The sequence below is a fragment of the Cervus elaphus genome, chromosome 22 (genome assembly GCF_910594005.1).
Source record: "Cervus elaphus chromosome 22, mCerEla1.1, whole genome shotgun sequence".
Classification (NCBI taxonomy): Eukaryota; Metazoa; Chordata; class Mammalia; order Artiodactyla; family Cervidae; genus Cervus; species Cervus elaphus.
The window spans coordinates 49,592,353-49,609,427 of NC_057836.1; the positions used below are offsets into that span (position 1 = coordinate 49,592,353).

General features: G+C 44.6%; 1 protein-coding gene across 2 annotated transcripts in view; it reads right to left on the reverse strand.

The window, feature by feature from the left end:
• Positions 1-16,066, reverse strand: part of TCP11L2 (t-complex 11 like 2) — a 38,249-nt gene extending 22,183 nt beyond the window's left edge. Inside the window, exons 1-3 of one of the 2 annotated variants that reach the window (XM_043880706.1) lie at positions 15,897-16,063; positions 7,240-7,429; positions 4,173-4,308 (exon numbers count right to left, since the gene is read on the reverse strand). In XM_043880706.1, coding sequence (XP_043736641.1) covers positions 4,173-4,308; positions 7,240-7,396 — 293 coding nt within the window. In that variant the 5' untranslated portion in view covers positions 7,397-7,429; positions 15,897-16,063. Of the gene's footprint in view, positions 1-4,172; positions 4,309-7,239; positions 7,430-15,896 lie in introns of both variants that reach the window. The other variant, XM_043880707.1, reaches the window with a different exon arrangement.
• Positions 16,067-17,075: the final 1,009 nt, after the last annotated feature.

Consider the following 17,075-nt stretch of genomic DNA (forward strand, 5'->3'; position numbering starts at 1 on the left):
TGTGCTCCACAAGAGAAGCCACAGCAATGAGAAGCCCATGCACTGCAACTAGAGAAAGCCCATGTAAAAGCAACACCAGATGCAGCCAAAAATAAAAATAATAAAATTCTGTACTAAGGAGATACCATATTTCACTCATCCACCCTTTCTTTCTTTCTTTTTTTTTTTTTTTTTTTAATATTTCGGCCACACTGCACAGCATGTGTGATGTTAATTCCCAGACCAGGGATCAAACCTGTGACCCCTGCATTGGCAGCAGAATCTCAACCACCAGACCACCAGCGAAGTTTCTGCAGCTAGTCTTCTACACAGATCTTCAGACCTGGTCTAGGTTTTTGGGATGAGGTGGCCAAGTTGTTCTTTCCCTAATAGCGGGCATTTTGTGGCATGGAACAGAACAGATTGGCCCCAAAGAGACATGCATTTGAATGCCTGCCAGCTCCAGCTTAGATGTCCCATTTAAAGTTGGCCAGACCACATTTCTGAAATAGGAGCCTTCCTAGAAAAGCTTCACAATGGAATAGGTGGCCACCTTGCTTTATCCTGTCAATGTCAATGCCCCAAAATAGGTGCATGTTAAAATACACATCCCTACTGAACTCCTATACCATTTTGCAACTGCTTTTAGAAAAGCACTTACTTCCCTGAACTGTAATTTACTCTAAGTTTCTCTCCCTCACAGGGCTATGCACCTCTCTCAGATAGAGGCCACTTCTTCTTCTAGGTACTTGCCATCATACCTAGCATAGTGCTTGGTATTTACTGAAGATTTACTGAATGCAGGGTGAATGAGTTGATAATTTGACAGTTAAGCATATCACTTAAATTTTCTTTTTACGGGTGGAGAGGGAGGTGGGAGGGGGGATCGGGATGGGGAATAAGTGTAAATCTATGGCTGATTCATATCAATGTATGACAAAACCCACTGAAATGTTGTGAAGTAATTAGCCTCCAACTAATAAAAAAATTAAAAAAAAAATTTTCTTTTTAAAGCTCAAATAGCTAAAATACACAATAATGTTGGAAATAAAAACTAGCTTTCTGAGAAGCATGACTTAAAACTGTTTTTGTAACTGCAAATACTATACTCTACTCAGCCACTTTAAATGTTAAAACTTAGTCTAGTTGCCTGAGTAGATTTATTCAACATAAATGCCATTCCCAATGTCTGAAACGCTCTCAAGCAATTACAGAACAATTAGAAAGGCAAACATTACAGGAATGGACTTTTGCTCTTGACTTTACAAGCCTCATTTACAAGCCTTTATTGGCTTGAATGGACCAATCAGGAATGAGCTAAAACAACTTTATAGTTCCTTGAAGGATATTAGGGTTGAAGTTTTCCAAACTTCTTAGATTTCTAATTTGGGGTGGGTAGTGATGAGATCAATCAAATCATTTATAAGCATTCCTACCCAGTATCAGAAATCTGACTTATTTTATCAAGTGTTTCTCCTCAAGAAAATACTTGGTAAAATATGAGAGTCAGCCATTTTTTAAACAGTAAAGGAGACAGTGCTTTGAGAGCAGTTGCTCATTTGTCTCTCATTTGTCACAAGTAATAAAGCATGATGCTTTGATGAAAAAAAAAATAGTAACAACTTGGCCACTGTGGAGGATCCTCTGAAAAGTCAACAGCTAATGCTATGCTATTTCACTTTTAAGCAAAGGCAATGTGTCCTAACCCTGTCTGTCGTTTCTCTTGCTCACATTTTCTAGCCATGGCAGAAAATAAAGAGAAGGGGAATTCCTATCTTCCACAGTATCAAAGTGCTCATGTGCAAGGCACTTACTTGCCCAGGAGCAGGCATTCAGGGTGAGTACTGTGGAGAATGTGAGGCTCAGATACAGTCTCAGCAGAGCCAGGATCCAAACCCCAAGGTCTGTCTGATCATAAAGGGCCCTCACGCAGTTTGTATTTGCAACTTATGAATTTAAAGCACAAATATTCCCAATTTGTCTTTTGCTGCACTTCATAAAACATACTCATTTTAAATTTAGAAATTCATTTTTATTAGTCAATAAATGTTTATTCAAAATTCAACATGTGGCAGGCCCTGTTTCAGGCACTGGGGTGATTCGAAAAGAGTCTGCTCTCAAAAAGCTTATATGTTGGCAGAGACAGAAAGACAAAAAAACACATTGACAATGAGTAAGACAATCTCAGAGGCATGAGGAAGGCAAAGGAAGACAATGTGGTCCACAGTGATGAAGAGGGTGCCCATTTGATGGGGTGGTAGAAGAAAGCTTGTCTAAGACAGTGGGTGACCTTAGAGCCGAGACACGAATGGGGAAAAGAAAGCAGCTGGTAAAGACCTATGGGAAAAACATTAAAAAGGAAGATGAAAAAAATCCTCAGGATAGGATCAAGCTGGTGTGGCACAGGATCAGCAAGGAAGCCAGTGTGGCTGAAGCAAGCAGGAGGGAAGGAATAAGAGACACAGTTGGTGAAGGAGGGCCTTGATAGTCATACTATAGAGTTGGAATATTTATTCTAAGTGTGATAGAACCACTGAAGGGTTTTAAGCAAAATCATGATTTAATCTGATTTACCCTTTAGAAGGATCACTGTGGCTGCCTGTGCGTGTGGAGGATGGACTGCCAGGAGCTAAGGATGACGACTGGGCAACCAGCTAGGATAGAGAGTCCAGGTCAGAGACGATGGTGACCTGGCCTAGGGGTAGAGCAGCAGAGCTGGTAAAAAGGATCGTAGTGAAACGCAGTCACCATAGAAAACCAAACAGATACACCTACTTTGGCCAGTAATCTTAAAAAGTATTCATGATTATTATGAACAACATCCCCAGAAGGAGGACTATGATCCATATTTTTAAAAAGGAAAATTACTATGTTTATTCTTTTCCTGCTTTAAAACAAAAACTTGCTGAATGGAATCAAATATTATATGTTGTCTTCACTGATGGAGAGAATGCCTCCTGATTTATAAATGGCACTGTGAGCTTTCAGATTCAGTGTGGTTATCCATGGGCCAATTTGCCTCTAAAGCCTATTTACCTGCAGTCATGGCTGCAAGTCTTTTCTTCCCTTTGTCCCAGGGGACTTGTGAATGGCCAAAACTGGAAAGACTGAGGTGGGGTACAAGGACATGGCTCTAACTAGAGATCCCTTGGGCATGATGTTAACCAGGGCTACCTATGCTGTTGTGATTCCTACCTCCAGAGGCTTCTAGATAGACTCATCATTCTGGCAACTCAGTTGCATTCCTTTGTCTTTTACAATCTGAATATCAGTTTTTAATAAGTCAGACTGAAAAGATTTCTTGAGCATGTACTACGTGTCAGGCCCTCTGCTGGGCAATAAGAACAGAGCAAACAATATAGACATAGTTTCTCCATTAACAAGGCTTTGGGTCCAGTGGAAAAGACAGACATTGAACCTAAAATTATAAGACACCTTAACAAGACAGAGGGAGAGGGGGCTACAGGAGTCTTTAGAAGGTGATTTCATGTAGTCTAGTGGGCTCAGGAATGTCAGGAAAAGCTTTGCTCAGGAAGTGACATATAAACTGAATTCTAAAACTCTATGAGTGACATATACCCTAGAAGAATGGTTTTAAAAACAAAAGAACTTATTGGAGAACTAAATATAGTGAGTCTCCTACATATGAATGAGTTCCATTCTGAGAGCTTATCCGTAAGTCCAATTTGTTCGCATGGCAACCCACTCCAGTATTCTTGCCTGGAGACTCCCATGGACAGAGGAGCCTGGGGGCTACAGTCCATGGGACTGCAAAGAGTCAGACATGACTGAAGCGACTTAGCATGCCCGCACCAACAAAGTTAGACTAGGTACCCAACTCTCACAATTGGCTATAGAGTACTATATTGTAACAGTTTTATAATACTTTCCACACAAGTAATACACAAAAGACAAGCACACACACAAAATAAAACATTTTTAATCTTACAGTATTGTACCTTTAAAAGCACAGTAGCACAGTCCAACAGCTGGCCTACAGGGGCACATTCGTAACTTTGAAAGCTTGCAACTTGAAGGTTCATATGTAGGGGCTTACTGTACTGTTAACTCCCAGTAGACATTATACGAGACTGCCCAGGAATCAGTGTGAATATTTGTGTTTGCAGGACACACACATACCCACAGACAGAGTCTGCAGCACGGTTCATGCACAACAGATGCCTCCAGGTTACCTGCTCTCAGGGAGGGCATCCTGTTTCAGTTGAAAGCTCTCATTTACAGCTATCTCGTGAGCAAGAGTCATGTTTGACAAGTTCCTTGCTGCAGCCATCACTTCGTCAAATGTCACAACCCTGGGAGGGCTCGTTGCTGAAAAGAAAACAAAAACCTATTAATGCCGTGGAAGAGGAGTTGCCAACTAGTGATGCACACTAGTGACACGTTCTGACACACACAAGGCTTACGCTACTCCAGCACGTTATTTTCAAGGTTTTGCAAGTAAGAAGAATATATACTAAAGCAGGTAGATTCCCATGCTTGATACTTACGGCTTCAAAATTTTAGAAATTCCTTTGATAGCTTCAGTTACTGTATCGATAATAAACTGTCAAGTGTTTCTTAGGAATTTTTTATTAATATAGGCTATTACAAGTTACTTTTAAAAACTAAGTCACTTCATTTTTCAGCACATACTACTATCTGCATCTATTACGTGTACTCTACAGGAAACTGATGACTACTTTTTATACTGTAATTCATAACATTAATTTAAGGTGGCTGACTATGAACTAACTGATTTTTTTAAAACTACAATATCTAAAAGTGTACCCAGTATAGCACAATTTTAAGTTTTTCTAATTGGTGGTTACCACTTGACTTCACTGAAGCATAACTTAACCTGCTTGAAAGACTGTCCTGAAGTGATTAAACAAGATAATTTAAGTAAGGAACATGGCAAAAATTCCATAAATGTAGATAATTAAAATAAATCTGATAAGTTGATCATCTACTTCTAAGTAGGCAATAGGGAGTAAAGAATTATTTCAGAAAAAAAAAAAAGAATTATTTCAGTTATTTTAAAAAGATTATTCAAAAATTATTCTAGTAAGTCATGTCTTTTTGAAATCATTCCTGGAACTCTCAGCTTCTGTTAATTAAAAACCATTGCCTTAAATAATGCTGACTGCCACCAATGCTTTGCTATCTAAACTAATTTGAGAAATGAGAAGACAAGGAGATGGTGGAGAAGAGGGAGATGGAAGAGGAAGAAAAGGAGGAGGAAGGAACGGTGGTACACAATTAGTAAAATCCTTTTTCAGGACACCTAGGTGCCCTGCTGGAGACGGCAACCCTGTATATAATAAAAAGAATGAGAAAAAGCACTGAAAGCTGGGTGGCTGCTAATAAATTCTTTTGCCAATTCTCTTCCCCATTAACATTCTCCTTGAAAATGTCTGTACCCTTTAGTCCAGGAATCTAATTATATAAAAGGAATTCCTCGAAAGGCTATGTGTACCACAATGTTCATAATGCACTATTTGTTAAGCAAAAAAAAAAAAAAGGAAATGAACTAAATGTCCCATGATAAACAGAAGTTAAATAAACTGATGGTGTATTCACTTGATGAAGTAATAAGTAGTCATAAAAATGTTTAAAAAAACATTATCATGAGTAAATGCTTTAGTTATAATAGTAAGCAAAAAAAGTACATGGACATGTGCACATGTATGTCTATGTGAAGAGTGAAAATACGACAAAGCACTGTCACAGCTGTCATCTTTGGGTGACGTTACAGGCAATATTTTCTTTTCTATCTACTTTTCCATGCTTTAAAAAATGAGAATGTACTAACTTAAATACAGATAAACAAGTTTTTTCCAAAGGGGGCATTTGATCATATTAAATGTTAGTTGCTTCTCTCTTGCATTTGCACTGACAACTTAAGGGGTTATATTTTCTATATAAAATGTCAATTAAAAAGCTAAAATAAATAAATGAAAGACAAATACACTGCTTTGCACATCTCTAGCGTCCACACACAAAAAAGGAAAAAGATATCTCCCTTCACCATGGCCATCTTTTAACTCTCACATCCCTAGTGTAGTAACTCTCCTCATGGGCACCCCTTTGCTGGGGTGATTTGCACAATGGTTTTTGAAATCAGCAGGAAACCCATTAGATTATTTCACTTCCTGCCTGACCCTTGAGTTGGGGCAAGTTTCCTTCCATGTAAATCAGAAAGGACCGATTTGAATTCTTCCTTGAATGTGACTCAAAAAAAAAGATCTTGAGGAGTAGTTTTCCACCAAGTGAGAGAGAAGACAGGGTGGGGTTGGAAGACCTGATTTACAGTCAAACCAGAGATCAGAGACAGTGATGAAAATAAAAACAGACAGACTGTAAACTTCAGTTCAGTTCAGTTGCTCAGTCCTGTCTGACTCTTTGAGATCCTATGGACTCTTAGGGAAGCATGCCAGGCTTCCCTGTCCATCATCAACTCCTGGAGCTTACTCAAACTCATGTCCTTAGAGTCAGTGATGCCATCCAACCATCTCATTCTCTGTCATCCCTTTCTCCTCCTGCCTTCAATCTTTCCCAGCATCAGGGTCTTTTTCAATGAGTCTGTTCTTCACATCAGATGGCCAAAGTATTGGAGTTTCAGCTTCAGCATCAGCCCTTCCAATGAATATTCAGGACTGATTTCCTTTAGGATTGACTGGTTTGATCTCCTTGCAGTCCAAGGGACTCTCAAGAGTCTTCTCCAACACCACAGTTCAAAAGCATCAATTCTTTGGTGCTCAGCTTTCTTTATGGTCCAACTCTCACATCCATACACGACTATTGAAAAAACGATAGCTTTGACTAGATGGACCTTTGTTGGCAAAGTAATGTCTCTGCTTTTTAATATTCAGTGGCTATTTATTGCTGAGAGTGTGTACAAGACAGCTGGGGTGCCCTTATAGTGACATTCCAGTATGTCTAGAAAGGAGGGGAAGTCAGAACTTTGCTCTCACTCAAACATGCATCTAGGGACTTCCCTGGTGGTCCAGTGGGTAAGACTCCATGCTCCCAATGCAGGGAGCCCGGGTTCGATCCCTGGTCAGGGAACTAGATCCCACATGCCACAACTAAGAGTTCGCATGCTGCAACTAAAAATTAGGGCCTGCAGGCTGCAACTGAGACCTGGCCCAATCAGATAAATAAATAAATATTTTTTAAAATATTGATTAAAAGAAAAAACAAATATGTGTGTCTAGAATCAAGCCCAGCACCCCCAGGCTCTGCTCCCTGTCGGCTTACAGGCAGGAGAGCTGGATTTGCTGGAGGAGTCACTTGTGAAGCTCTGCCTGGAGCACTCGTAGTCGCTGAGAGAAGCCATGCTCTCGGAAAACCGGGAAGAGTCGGAGTCGCTTGGCTGGTCCTCGCCCACACACTGCTTCTCACCATTGAAGGGCATTTTGTGTCGTGGGAGTGTGGGTAGAGACAGCGCCTGCACAGACAAACAGATCCTGCATCAACCTCCCGCGGTGCTTCCACCAGTGGTGCCCATGCCTCTTCTGGCATAGACAGCCACATCCTCTGTGTCACAGCACCGGAGAGCCCCCCAGCAGATGACCTCCTCCCTCCCGTGGCACCCAGGCCAGCCTGTCACTAGGCCTGCAAGACTGCCTTCAGAAAGGGACTCCACAGCCACAGGTGTGGCTCCCACGGGACACACTCAGTGTGAACACGGAGCAGCTCCCGGCAGGAACAGATCCACGAGAAACAATGTCCAGAGCACACGCTCTCTCCGCTGAGGGCTGCTGAGGCGTGGGAGGGTAAGAGTGACAGTGCGGGGCTCCAGGTTAGAAGCTTGCTCTGTCTTTTGCCAGGTGACCTTGGAGAAGTCACTCAACTTCCTCCCTCCGGAGTAACGCTGGGCTGAAAGACTCACCTCGTGGGGTTGCTTGAAGATGAAAAGGATCCATCTTATTAAAGTGCTCAGCACAGCATTCACGTGTCAGCTAGCACTATTCCTCTGTCTTTGTCTTACGTAAATTATTTTTGAAATCAGTCTCTTTAGTGGTCTGTGAGTCTCCTGGGGAACGAGGAGCTACTAAGTAACATCTCTGGCTGCCAAGTCGATAGGTTTTCCTTGTCCATTTTGTCACAAACTGCCATGCTATGAAGCATAAGGCCCGAACTTTGGTTTGTACTTGGTAATTTACCAAGTACCCACAGCCACCCAATGAACAAGCAGGCACAAAGATGCCGGTTCACAGGCGGGGGGAGAACAGGCTCTGGGAGACTTGCTGTGCCACAAAGCCAGTCCCTGGACTCCACCAGGGCTGCTTCTGACACATCAGATTCCTTCCCAGGGAAGGGCAGGGCAGCGGGCCCGGTCACCCCCTGGAAAGGAGACCTGGGGTACGCTGGATGCTCAGACCAGAACTCAGGCTCCTCAGCCAGGCCTGTGAGGGAGCTGGCCCTGATACCTGAGTGTGGCGCTAGCTGACGCTGAGGGGAAACCCAGGCCTGAGGAGAAAGGCACCTCAGATCCTGAATGGACGGTAATGACAGTAAGAGCTCACCAAGCATCTTTAAACCTGAACCAGCAATGAGGTTCTCTGAGCTTTTAAAACTGTCAGAACATGACACCACAACTACCCACAGAATGCCTGGAAATGCCTGAAGTTCCTTCAACGGTCCCTTTCAAATGTATTAGGCACCTACTGTGCACCAAGCCCAGGGAAAAGTAACAGTGAACAAAATACGCAAGGCCATCCTCCCACGGCGCTCAGGTCCAGTCACCTAAAGCCGTGTGTCAGATGCTGGAGGGCGGAAGGGGACACCAGGCACTGCCGAGGGAGCGCCAGGAAGGAGAGGCAGGCTGGGGACCGGGTGGAGGGGCTGAGCCTCTGCTCAGAGAAACAGGGCTGTTTTGTTATCCTCTGGGAGATGACAGAGAAATGGATGGGCCTAAGAGGGTCTTACTGAAGGTCAAAAGTCAAGGGCACTGCCCCTAGCCTCACCCAAGCAACCTCTACGGTCGTGCCACTTGTAGAAACACACCCTTGCTCAGCCCTCCGCTTTCGCAAACAGAAAATCACCAACTCAGAGGCTGCCTCTGCAGACTGACGGAGAGGGAGTGGGGTGGTGCTGGAGCTGTCAGGAAGCTTCCCCATAGGGACGCTACTCCCAGAGTTCCAAACCAAACAGCTTGGACACAGGCTACAGAAGGCCTGACCCCTGGCATTCTCAGTGGTGGGCTCACCCCCTTGACCCCAGGCAAACTAGTTTTGCGCTTTAACTCCCATCTGATAGAAGGGGGTGTGGGTGTGGATGGGGCTAGAGCAAGAAGAAAATGGTCCACTCTAACCCTTTCAATTCCACCAAACCCCAAGTCCCAGATGGAGTGCTTGCCCTTCCCTCTGGCTTTCTCTCTTTGTCAACGTTTACTTCTCATGGATGGCGTTTTCGAGGAAAGGAAACCAGGAAGCCCTCCCTCTACGCCTGGCCAGAGCTAAGGGCACTCTCCTCTGTCCACCTGCAGCACATCTCCGGTATCTGCCCCATAACAGACTCTCGTAGTTATTTTCCTCCCTTGGCTACTTCTTTTTTTTTTTTCCTTTATTTTTTTTCCATTTATTTTTATTAGTTGGAGGCTAATTACAATATTGTAGTGGTTTTTGCCATACCCCTGGCTACTTCTGACTCCCCTTACTAAGGCAGGAACTGTGTCTCATCCACCATCAGGGTCAAGTGTGTGACAAGCATTCATTTGGTGTCAGCTGAATAGGAATCCCCGAATATTGCAACCAGAATATTTGCAAACTGATATTCCACATTTACAGACCTGCTGCTGTCACAGGTTAAGGCCTGGAGCAAAGAACCTACCACCTCTACCTGCCTTATGAGGCTTAGGACTCAATATTCCCTGGTCCTGTCATACTCTCAAACTAGAATACCTTAAGCTCTGCTTCCACTTTATTATTTCTTTCATTCATTCAACTGTGACAACTGTGCCATGATGTTCTGAGATCATTTCTCTTCACTTTGGCTATTTTTCTAGGTAAAAGTGAATAAAAACTTTTCATCCATTGGAATTTATGAACTAGGTTAATAGCTAAAACTGTCCATTTCACTTTTATACTCCAGCTGAACAGCACACCTCATAGGTTTCTTAATTGTGTTTAACGAGGCAGCTAAGTACAAAGATTTTTTAAAAAATGAAAAGCTCCAGGTTGGGAGGTAGAAGTCCTGGGTGTGAGGCCTGACTCTGCTGTTGATTTGCTGCATGACCTCACCCACAATGCATCTGCTCTCTTCACCTCATTTTTCTGAGGGGGTTGGGCCAGCTATCAAGTGCCTTTTATGAGGAACTGCTAAAATGCTATATAGACCCAGAGTTCTGTGAAGCATCACATCACTAGAAGTTCTGAGAAATCAAATGTTTCATGGCAGACAAGCTCAATAACATGCAACTATGCTTTCTTCCAGGCTCCCCAGCTGGCTCAGTGGGTAAAGAATCTGCCTGCAATGCAGGAGATGCAGGAACTAAGCGTTCAATCCCTGGGTTGGGAAGATATCCTAGAGGAGGAAATGGCAACCCACTCCAGTATTCTTGCCTGGAAAATCCCACGAACAGAGGAGCCTGGTGGGCTATAGTCCACGGGGTGGCAAAAAGTTGGACACAACTGAAGTGATTGAGCATAACACATACACAGGTTGCTTTCTTCCAACAATTCACTGGAGTAGAGTTTCTGGCATAGGGGATGTAAAGAAAATGTAAAAACATCAAAATGTTCAGAAATCCTGTTTAATTGGTAGAAGCCTTTACATGACAACTGGGTTTTCATGGATCTGAACAGAAACTTTTCTTTGAGGCCAAAAGAAATGGCCTGCATTCTCAAATTAATAATACCTAACACATAGGGTTGGTGAGAGATTTCATTCAGGCAGTATATATTGGAACAATGTCTGATACAGAGTAAACAGGATACAGATGTTTGCTGTTGTTAGTATTATTTGCTTTGGTAGTTATTATTATCATCATTTTAGGCATTAGAAACTCTGGAAGGAAGAATAGTTTCATTCCATGGTGATAAAAGCATGTTCCCCTACAGATAACAAAGACTGGGAGTTGACCTAGGACAGAACTCTTGCATTTGTTTGAAATACAAAAATCAAAAGCAAATGGTGCATCATGGTAGAAACAGTCTTCTTCAAGTTCCTTCACACTTGCTCTTACCTTTCCTGGTCTTAGGTGTCCATATAGGTCATCTGAGGACAAAGCTACTTGACTCAAAAGCATTAAGGGCAATTAGACTGCTTTTAAAGCTATTTTGGATTCTCTCTTAGAATAGTGACAACAAAAGCAGGTTGTTTCTTTAAGAAATGTAATGCTTCTAATACCGACAGACTAGATCTACTTAACCTTCACCAGAGCAACTCACAAACAAACCAGACAACTTTCCGGGAACACCACATCTCATCCCACATGGGAGGATTTACTCAGTGGCCAAAGGTAATGTGAAGAGAGGAGGTAACACCAAAACAAAGCCTCCAGCACTACAGTGTATCACTATTCAAAGAGATTAATCACATTTTTCATTGTACTGTTCCACATTTTATAGTAATAAAGGCAGTATAATCATTCCGTCCAAGGTCAATGACTGGGAGGCAGGAGGCACTTAAATATGTATTATGGAATGAACAGCCATATGACCACTGGCATTTTAGAGAAGAGGGAACAAGTTACAGAGACCTGAAGGGGCTCATCCTGCATTTCACCACATATAAGAGGGAAATCAGTTTTTAATTTGCCAGTGATCCTCAGGCTGTGTCCAGATAACTGACTTTACTTTCTTATTTTCTTTCTGCAGCAAAATCCACCTGCTAATGATCCTGCACTGGTTCAGAACTGCAAAGATCTACCAGTCACCATGCACATGTCACCAAGGCAGTAAGGACATTGGCTCTGGAGCCAGGAGGACAGGATTCTTTATCTCAACTCGTGATACTTATAGACTGGAGACAGGGAACTTACCCTTGATGAACTGGGGACAGCAGTATTATCTACCTTATAGAATTGTTGTAATTGAAATAGTATATGTATTTAAACTCCTACTAAGTGCTTGACAGATATGAAATATTATTTTATTCTTATTGGAAATTAAGAAGTTTTAAAACATGTCAGTGTCATAAAAAACAAAGAAAGGTTGAGGATAATGAAAGGGGACTTGACAACTGAGTGCAGTAGATGATCCCAGATTGTATCCTGTACCAAATTAAAAAATGCTATAACAAACATTATTGCATCAGTTGACAACACGGTTACAATACTTGAAACTACCGTCTGTATTATAATGTCAAATTTACTGAAGTTGATATGTGTGCTGTGATTATGCATTGAGGAATAAAGACCTATGATATATGCAACTTTCTCTCTAATGATTCAAGTGAGAGAAAAAGAGAAAACAATGAAGGCTATGGAACAAAATGCTAATAGGTGAATATGAATAAAACGTAGACAATAGGGAGTTCTTTGTACTGTTCTTGCAACGTTTTCTGTAAGTTTGAAATTACTGCAAAGTAAAAGGTTAGAAGAGGAAGTACTGTACCAAAAGTTCAAGTCTAATTCAGAACAGTCCAGTCTCCTGTAGTTTTATGATCTTGATTGTTCCCACTGCTATGTTAGCTTAGATAGCACTCTATTATAAAATCTCTTCTAGACAGTCAAACTTTCCCAATGTCCTTCTTGAACAGTGCCTAATGAATAAAACAAGAAATTGTCCAGAACCCTTCAGAAAAGGCAAAAGAAATCCCTTTTAAGTGTTCTTCTCCAGGTGGGTCCCCTCTTCCTACAAGGTCTCTTGGCAGTGGTTTATAATCCTTCTGTGATTTGGCCTTTGTCCACTTCATTCTGTCACCGTTCTCCCCCTAATTCTTCATATTCTGAACATAATGGCTTTCTGTGGGTTACTCTGACATGCCAGACTTCCTTCTTTGGAGCACCTGCACCTGCTATTCCCTTCCAGCAGGATGTTCTTTTCCCTGATCTCTGTGTGGTTGGAGCCTTGTTGTCATTCAGACTTGAAAGCAAATGTTACAACTTCGAAGTGACCTTCCTTGATATCCCTACTCATTCCATTTATTAGTCATCTTAGAGCTTAGAGTGCTGCCTGGGATAAAGCAAGAGCTCAGTGAGCAACACTCATGAACAAATTAAGTCACACTATTCACAAGACTACTTGGGTTACCATTCTCTGCCTCACTCACATTGTTTATATTCCCATTACGGGGTAACTGAAAGATAGTTGTCTGCAAATCTGTCTCTCCATTAAATTTTAAACTCCTTTCAGGAAGAAGCTATGTCTTCTTCCTCCAGTTTCCAGTGCCTGTCTCAAGGCATTTCCAAGGCACCAATAACTCAAATTAGCAAAGACTCACAGTCCCAGAGCTTAAAGAAACTTTCACATTGTAACTTTTCACCCTCTTAATGCTAAACTGGTAGCAAAAAATAACAATTGGAGGTAACAGTTATTGAGTACTTACTATGACTCAGCCCCTATAATAAGTGCTTAAAATGTTTTATTTTCTTGAATCTTCATTATAACTTTGTTAGCAAAGGAATCATCATTATTCTCTTTTTGGAAGGAAGAACCTGAGGCTCAGAGAGGTTAAATAATTTGCTCTAGGGTTCACAGCAGTGGCAGAAGCACAACTCTAATCCAGGCAGTGGATCCCTAAAGCCTGTGCTCTTTACCACTCTAGGATATCTATAGAAAATGTGGAGAACTGTTCATTCTTTCCACTCCCACGCTGCTGAACTGATCTATCCATCACCACATGGACCCTTGCACATGTGATAACAAGTTGACCTTCCCCCCACGGTGTCTGCTCAAGTGCCATACCACAAAGGGCATTACTGAAAGAGTTCATTGACCAAAATCATTTTCACCCACTGTACTAGAGTGACTGAAAATCCTCCATCAGGGAGCCTTTCTTTATGAACTGCAAAATCCCTCTTTAAAACCCAAATATTATCAAAAGGGTTAATTGCTTACAGCTAGTATGAGTCAGAAGCATTTTGAAGTGAATTACTCAGATTATCCAGCAGGGCCCTGAGGAATGGAACCCATGCAATTAAGGTTAAGTCATGAAAAGGAGAAAATTTCAAGAAACATCTAGCAGGTATCATCTTTCAAGACCCGATCAAGGTCGGGTGCAAGGACAAGCATTCACATATCTGTAGTAAAGGGTAGGGAGTCACAGGAGTCAGGTTGGACTCTGAAGAAAACGCTTCAGATGATATGTGAAATCTTCATCTTCTGCAAAGTGTTGCTTTAGAACCACTCCTAAACAATAGCAGTGCTAAAGAGTTATCCGCAGGCAGCAAAGCAAAAACCATAGAGCAGAGAGGTAGGTGCCTGCTCCATTCAGCTACAGAATACTGGTCTTCATCAAATTAGAGCCAACAAAGGGCTAGATAGAGGCCAACAAAGCCAGTCATTGTATAAAAAAGCAGATGTTCCTGCCACCCATAATATTACAGCATCAGGGAAAGGATTCCCAGGCACTGTGTACACTTGAAAACACTTCTCCCACCTCTGGCTGACCTGTTTTAGTACCTGTTTCCTCCTCTGGACCCTCAACCCTCCACAAAAGGGCACTGACGCTGCTTCATACAGGACTGGGTATCTTCAGCCCTGGGTCACTTTAAGTCAGGCAGCCTCCAGGGGCTGCCAGGATGATAGATGAAATCCCCGGAGGCAAGAGGAAAACTGTAGGCTGGGCGCCCTCTAAAGTGGGAACCACTGCCATAACCTTATTAAATTTGGCAGGTTGGACAGAGCAAGGTTTTTGACTGGGTTGGAGACCATGGGACCACCGGGATCTTGGGGGCCAAGGGGCCCTCTGGGGACAAAGACAGCTTGTCTAGTTTCTCCTACCTGAAAGTAACAGTATAACCATCGCAAGATGATGTTTCCCAAGACTTAGTCACTTGAGGACCTCTTTTCACGTCTGTTTCCACATCTCCATCCTCACCTGTGCTCTATCAAACACTTCTCTTTATTTGGACGAGATTTTTGCATTTAAATAGATTTGTTTTGAAAGGAAACCTTCTATCACTGTGAAATCGCTCGGTTTAAGGGCACAGTTTTCCTTAACACTAATGAAAACACTTAACTACATTCGTCCACGTGCCATCCCAAATCATCGCTGTGACCTGGAGTGGCACCATCCAAAGGAGCAGCCTTGGGACGCACAAGCCACCCCGGAGGGCCTCAGGGGTTCGAACCCGGGCTTAACCCGCATGTCCTGCCTCCTCCTGGTAACCGAGGGTACCGTTGCGGGAACGCATCTGCACACCCCTAGCCCACGTCCCCTGGGCGCCCCTCCCCTTCAGAGACACGTTTCCTGTCAAAACAAACCCTTGGGGGAGGGGACAGCGGAGGCCGAGGCGAGTACCGAGGAAACCCCGGCAACTAACCCAAACACACGATCGGAGCCCCTCCCGGCCCTGACCACGGCTCGGTTCACCCACCCCAGCCGGGCCAGCGGTCGCAGGCGATAAGGTGCCCCCTCCCGGAGCCCGGGTGATGGGAAGCCGCTCGGGGCGCCCTCGCTGGCACGGGCCCAGAGGGAGGTAACAGAGGCCAAGCGGCCACGACCCCGACCCCGGCCCTTCCAGGGCCCGAAGCCCGCGGCCGCCCCAACACCCGCCGCGGCCACTCGGTGCCCGCGCCCCGCTCCCACGCGGGACGGCGGTTCGAGGTCAAACAAGGGATATGGGGAGGGGGTTGGGGAAGCGAGAAGCCGGGCTCTACCGCCCCTGGCCGCGGGTCCCAGGACGCAGCTCCGAGGTGAGGTGGGGGAGGCCGTCGGGCGGCTACTGGGGTGAGGCGTCCCCCTCTGCCAACCTGGCCAGTCACCTCAGAGCCCGCGACCCCTTCCCCGGGGATGGTACGCACCGGGTCCGGCACGGAGACAGGCGGAGGAGAAAGACGACTGAGGGAGCCCTCGTCAGGGGTCTTTGAGTGTTCCCTCGCCCAGGACCGCACAAACACCTTGGGAACTCACGAGTCCAACAACCCTCAGCCTCCCCGGCCCCCCCACGCGGTATTTAAAGGGCCGGGAGGGACTCTAGAGAGGCAGCCACGGAGTGGCCACCACGTTCGTGGAGTTGGGGGGGGGGGAGACCGCATGAAGGAGAGGAGTAAATCTAGGGCACTTCAGCTTTGATGTCAGAGTTCTGACAGACCTGACCTCATAGAAGACATCTGCCTCAACTTCGAATGAAAGAGACCCAGGAGAGCTTGGATTGGGGGTATTTTGGATGCCAGAGGGAACGGTTCCCCCCCGTGGGCTGCGAGTGGTACAGTCCGGGTACTGCTAGGGGCGGGGAGAAGAGTGTTTACGGAACTGGGGCAGCCCTACCTCCCCAGCGCCGGGTATTGGAGGCGGGACCTGTTGGGGCTCTGGGGGCGGGGCCAGTCGGGGCGCTGGGGGGGCGGAGCGGAGCCGGGATTCTGGGGGCGGGGCGGAGCCGCCCGCGGACTGTCCCGTGAAGCCCTGGATTGACCCTACTGGTCTACAGGGCTTCACACCATCGTGAGCAGTGCAGCAAACTGTCTGGCCGCAGGAGGAAATTTTACGACCCGAACACCCCTCATCTAGACCAGGAGATCCAAATTAAGTTCTCACTATCACACGGTCTACACAGAGACAATCTAACCCACTACGGGGGACGAAGAACATTCCTACGCACGTCAGCAACCAAATTGTCATCTATGTTTGTGTCTGCACCTACACAGAAACAGGAGTCCAGATTTGCATATGACTGGACAGGACGATTAGCTCCTGGGAGTCACACCCACTCAGGCTCTCTGAAGACGCAAACTTCGTATGCGCGCAAAAGATAAAGCGTCTAACTTCCCCTAGGGTTCTTGGCAACACCTATCTCCGAGAGAAGTTTCTGAAGTTTCGACAGTGGTTAATGTAAATAAGCAGTCCCAGAGGAGCTCTGTGCGGTCAGGCCTACAGTTCTGCTCTGTTGTGGGTGTGCTTCCGAGTCTACAGAAACACCCTTCCCCCAACTGCACACAGGAAAACTGCATCTTCTGCCAGGTGTAAATTGGGGGTTATTTGAG